Here is a 6099-nt window from a genome sequence, read left to right on the forward strand (position 1 = left end):
TACATAAAACATCAAAAATGTATTAAAAAAAATTGAAATTAACAAAAGTATTCATTAACAAAAAATGACAAGAATGAGAAAATGACAAAAAAAATTAAGATCAAGGCAAGAACACATGAAAACATAAATGAAACTATACTAAAACAAGAATCAAAGAGAGAAATCAAAGAGAAAATTAAGCTAAAAATCCTAACTCTAGAGAGAAGGGGGAGCTTCTCTCTCTAGAAAAATAAGCTAAGACATGTAAAAACCTAAACCTAATTGCTCCCCCCTCATCCCTCTTCAATTTGGCTTGAAATAGTTTCAGAAATGAGTTGAATTGGTCTCTGAAAGTCCAAAAATCACTGCCAACGAGTTGCAATTAATGAGGTCACGTGCCAGGACTTGTGCATACGCACAGGTGTGTGCGAACGCACACTTGCTGATTTTCTTCTTGTGCGTACAGACAAGTGTGTGCGTACGCACACCCAAACTCCATGTCTACTATAACAAATTGTATATCATTTTGAATCCCTGGATGTTAGCTTTCCAATGCCGCTAAAACCGCCTCATTTGGACCTCTATAACTCAAGTTATGATCAATTTAGTACAGATAGGTCACAGATTGGCAGCTTTCCAAATCCTTCATTTCTTGAATTCTTCCACTTTGCATGCTTTCCTTCCTCACTTTTTCAGTCCATATTTACCTTCAAAACCTTAAATCACTCAACAAATACATCAAGGTATCAAATGGAATTAAAGTGAATAAAATTTAGCAATTTTAGGGCATAAAAAGCATGTTTTTACTTTTAAGCACAATTTAGGAAGAAATCATGAAACTATGCTATTTCAATGAATAAATGTAAGAAAAGTCAATGAAATTCACCCAATTAGAGCAAATAAATTCCATGAAATGTGGATTCATCACATCCCCACACTTAAATAATAGCATGTCCTCATGCTATACCAAAGAAAGACAAGAAGGGGAATCAACAATTATTCAATGTAACTATCTATATGCAATCTATCTATATGTATGTAACTATTCTACCTTATACTATCTACCTATATGCATTTGCTTAGTCAAAGTAAATTAATTTCCAAGAAAGCATCTATATACAATCAAGGGCTAAAGCAATTATAACCAAATCTTATTCACAATTGAATTGAGTCATATAAAAAAATTTAACCAAACTTGCAAGATAAGCAATAATCATAGGTGGAAATATGGAATTTAGTAATTGAACCCTCACCGAATGTGTATATGCACTCTAGTCGCTCAAGTGTTTAGGGTCAATCCACTCAATTCTCCTCTAATCATGCTTTTTAAAGTTTGTTCTTCATCTCACCAACCAACAAAAATTTAATGTACATATGCAAAAATCATGAAGTCTTTTCCAGGTTGTAATAGGGCTAAAGGTAAAGGTAAGGATATATATATATGGCTAAGTGAGCTTGCATTTGAATCTTTGATTAATCTAAGTTCTCACCTAACACATATACAATCTATACAATTCTAATATCATGCTTAGCTACCCATAATCTCACTTTTACATATGCATTGATCATTATTGAGTTTCTCATAGGGGTAATTTTGTCCCTTTTTTGTTATTTTTTTTCTTTTTTTTTTCAAGAACATAACATATATACCAACATATCAATGCATGTGGTTTTTTAATATTACATGAGCATGTACCCAAATTTCCAATATTTCTCAATAAGCATAGAACACATTTTTATCAACCAAAATTCCCATATTTTTCCCACACTTAAACATTACACGCTGTCACTAACTTAAGCTATTCAAAGATTCAAAATAGGGACAATCATTATTTTTTCGCTTATAGCTAGTGGTGTGCTCAATCAAGAACAAAAGGGGATTAAAAAGGCTCAAAGTGGTAAGCAAAGATAAATGAAATGGTAGGTTTTTTGGGTTAAGTGAGTGATAGATGAATTATTGTCAGTTGGAAATTTCATACAAATAATCTCGTCGAAGTATAGTTCCCAACCAACAAACAATCCTCAATCAAAGTTTAATTTTGTTTGTCACGAGTGCAAACCAATAAAAATACTGAGAGTATTAGATCTCAAGTCGTTTCTCAAAGAAATTGCAGTGAGGTATGCATATTATTGGTTATGAGGTTCTCAAGGGGGTTTGCAAATAAGGAGACAAGAAATTAAATGGCAAGGAATTTAAAGCAAACAACTAAAGATAACAAATACTAAAAAGAGGCATTCGTGGCAAGGATTAAGAACCTAGGCTTTATATCTTAGTCATTAAATCATACAACAATTAACAAGAGCTAATCCTATTTAGTTATCTTTTACATCAGAAGAAGGTACAATGTTATCTTCAATATAGGAAGAAAGTCAAATAAGACTAGTTAATCTCAATCCAAAAGTCCTAATCAACTTACTAATTGAATTAGCAAGAGATTAGAGTCAATAGAAATAATATTAACTAACAACTCTAGATCACCAACATGAGTTGGGTATTAATGACTCAAGATTGCCTAATTTCTCTTTCCAAGCCAAGAATGCTCAAAAAGCTACTCTAACATCCAACCAAGCATTTTGTCAAATACTTGGAAGGTATAAAAGGAAAGCATGGTAAAAGGGAAAGAATAATAAAATCTACAACTACCCAAAGTAAGAAAATCACAATGATAACTCAAACAAGCAAGAAAATAACATAAAACCTCAAATTGCATTAAAGGAAATTAAAATCAACAAAGTGTTCATAAACTAAAAAGAGGCATAAAAGAGAGATTGACAAGAGAAACTAAGAAGATTGGAGCAAATCAACAAGGAAAAGTAAAGGAAACTAAATCAAAACAAGTAATTAAACCTAAATCTAAGAGAAATATAAACTAAGAACCCTAATTTCTAGAGAGAAGAGGGAGCTTCTCTCTCTAGAACTAACCTAAAGCATGTTTCCTACACTACCTAATTGCTCCCCCTTTGTCCAATCTTGAACTCTACATCAAATAGCCTCAGAAATGAGTTGGATTTGGACCTGGAAAGCTCAAAAATTGCCCCCAGTATCTTCACTTTAATGAGGGCACGTGACTAACATCACGCGTGCGCGTGGTCGATGCGTGCACGTCGCTGCCAAATTCCCTCCTCACGCGTACGCGTGGGTGACGCGTGCGCGTCCCCATGAATGTCATTTACAATTAAAAACACCAAAGACCATATATAAATTCAAACTTCCTAAGAATTCATTGACAATTAAAAACACCAAAAACCATTTATAAATTCATAGGGAGTAAGCAAATGAGCCAACATACAGTAACAAGATAGCAATAATCAATTAAGCCATAACCAATTAAGCAACAAACAGCATGCTTTCTTTGAACAATGAACAAAATAATGGCTTAAAACACAGCACCCAAACAACACAATGAACAATCCAGCTGCATTTTTTTTCTTGAATTCAACAACCAATCACAAGTATTCAACATGAACTTAAACAAATAAGCATCTTAGGTCAAGTGATTAAGTACAAATTGAAGCACAAACACAGCAACAATAACAGTTTTAACTCAGACATTGAGCACAAATCACTATTGCACAAACACATCCAGAAATTGAGCAACTGTTACAAGAATGCAGCAGAATAGTGAATGCAGAGAAAACTCAGCCTCCAGCAACCAAAACAGTGAAGCAATTAGCCAGATAATCACTCAATTGAGTAAACAACAGTTGAAAACCAATAGCAATGAAGCACTAACTCAATTAATCAATTGCATTAAAGATGAATATCGAAAAAAATTAATGCAACTTCCGGTAGCATTTCAGTAGCTAATAGCACTTTTCTCAAAATGTTGAACAACCAACTTAATTCAAGTTCCAAATGAATGTGATAATGATTAAACACACATGAATTCATAGGAATTAAGCAGCTAAGCGACATTGATTGTGCATCAGCAGTGAACACAAAATGATCAAAATCATTCTTACTGCACAAACAACATTCTGAACTCATCCAAATAATGGCAATCAGCAATAACAAAACAACAATCACAATTAACAGTATGATGAACATGAACAAGAATACAGTAACAGTAAACAGTCCAGTTCCAAGAAGCAGATAAAAGGGCAATCTATTCCCAAACACCAGCAGTAACAAGAAGAGACCTAAATCAACTATCCAATCCAAATTCTCTAAACACCTAATTCAACTAAATTAACCTAATCTAACTTAACAAAAATTAAACTAACATGCTAAACTGGAAATTCACACTAACAGAGAATTAGAAGAGACAGAAACAAAAATGGAACCTGGGCAGAGACAGAAATAGAGAATTGACAAGGGAGCAAGGGAAGGGAAAATGGAAGTAGAGAGATGCCGACCCAGAGGTGGCGGGTCCAACAGTGGTGCAGGCAGAAGCAGCAGTGACGGAACAGAGGCTGAGACGCAGCAATGAAATAGGGGAAGATGGAGGGTCGGAAGACACAAGGGTTGCACCCTGTTCTGGCCGTTCCAGGCAGTAAAGAGGCGATGGAGCAAGGGGGTTGGAGCTCGTGTGTGGAGGGTTGCAACTACAGCAGTTCGGCAGGCCAAGGGTGGTGGCCTGGTGGTGGCGCTAGCGCAGCGGCAGTGACGGAGAAGAAATGAAATGAAAACAGGGGTCGTGCCCTGTACGCGCTCTCGCAGGCAGTGGAAGGGGGAAACAGAGACAAGGGGGTGGTTGTGAGTGGGGATTGGGTGGTGTAGGTCTTGATGGTGCTGGCGATGACGCGGCTGGGCGGGGTGGTTGAGACTGGAGGTTGAGACAGGTTCGGCGAGGAAGGGAAGGTTGCGATGTGATGTTGAAGCCGAAGGGGAAGGTAGCGCAAAGAGGAGGAAGAGCAGGGTGGGCTCGGCTGAGGTGAAGCTACGTGATGGTGGTTCGGAGAAGAGGAGATAGGGCTTCGTGGAGAGAGGAGAAGAGGATTGGGTAGCCATGGCTCGTCGATGGTGGAGGACTAGGGTGGTTCGCGGTGGTGGTTCGCTAGTGAGAGAGAGAGAGTAGAAAGAGGGGAAGCTAGCCGCCGCTGCTCTGGGTTTCGACGGAGGCGATGGCAAAGGAGAAGAGGAAATGTGACAATGGGGTCTGTGATGGTTGCAGTTCTGAGAAGGCATCAGTGGCTGGAGGTGAGGACCACAATGATAAGAGGGCTGTGGATTAGGGTTCACGGAGAGATGAGAAGAGGTTGGTGTGGCTGGAGGCTGGTTCGGTGCTGTGAAGGGGAGAAGAGGGAAGAGGGTCGCGGTGGCTCGTCGACGGCGCGGTGGGTTCTGGGTCGAGGCCGACGGTGATGGTTGGCGATCAGGGAAGGTCGAAGAGAGTGATGAATAAGGAGTGATGGTCTGGTAGTTGTGGTGACCCTGCGGTTGTTGCGGTGAGGTAGAGGGAGGAAGGAACGGGGGCAAGAAGAGAGAAAAATGGGAGAAGAGGAAGAAGAAAGGGGATAAGGGGGTGGTGGTCTGGTTGATAGCGGTTACGGTGGCCGCTGGTGGTAAGGAATGGTATTGGTGGTTCTTGGGTCTTGGAGGTTGAAAGGGGAATAGGGAACATTGGAGGAGGGGAAAGGTGTGGCGACGCGAAGATGATAGGGGGCTTGTTTTGCTATCCGTGCATATGCACGGATGGGGAAATGGGCAACTGTACGAGTGCTGTGAGTAGAGGACGTGCATAATAGTGTGCGTATGTACCAGGCATGTGCGTACGCACGAGTGAATTTTTTTTAAAAGATTTCACCCAATATTCCAATATGTATATAAACAAAAAATTATCGAAAAATATGCAACTATTTACATTAAACTCTAAAATTAACTAAAATTTTATTTTTCAAATCAAAATCATTGAACTATTCAAAACACTTGTAATATGCACAAACAAAAATCTAACAAAACTATTTCAGATATCCAAAAACTATTTGAAATTCTTTTTTTTTAAGCATGTAATTCAAGTCAAAAGGTAATTTAAAACAAGATTACTAATTATTCAAGTATGCATTTTAAAACAAAAATCTATTAAGGCAAGCTAACAACCAAGAGACATATTTACAAGAATGAAATAAAGGAAGGAAGTTGGAAAATTTTATCATAGTGGGGTGTCACCACTAAGCACT

General features: G+C 38.2%; 1 protein-coding gene across 2 annotated transcripts; it reads right to left on the reverse strand.

The window, feature by feature from the left end:
• LOC112732457 (uncharacterized) lies at window positions 1–5685 on the reverse strand. 2 transcript variants are annotated; one of them, XM_025781191.3, is made up of 2 exons: window positions 4336–5685; window positions 1–686 (listed from the first exon to the last, which is right to left on the reverse strand). In XM_025781191.3, the coding sequence occupies exons 1-2, from the start codon at window positions 5660–5662 to the stop codon at window positions 664–666; spliced, it is 1350 nt and encodes a 449-aa protein (XP_025636976.1). In that variant the 5' UTR covers window positions 5663–5685; the 3' UTR covers window positions 1–663. The 2 variants fall into 2 exon arrangements, with proteins under 2 accessions (XP_025636976.1, XP_025636975.1); XM_025781190.3 differs by having other exon boundaries at window positions 4264–5685.
• Window positions 5686–6099: the final 414 nt, after the last annotated feature.

This window comes from Arachis hypogaea, chromosome 13 (assembly GCF_003086295.3).
Source record: "Arachis hypogaea cultivar Tifrunner chromosome 13, arahy.Tifrunner.gnm2.J5K5, whole genome shotgun sequence".
Taxonomy (NCBI): domain Eukaryota; kingdom Viridiplantae; phylum Streptophyta; class Magnoliopsida; order Fabales; family Fabaceae; genus Arachis; species Arachis hypogaea.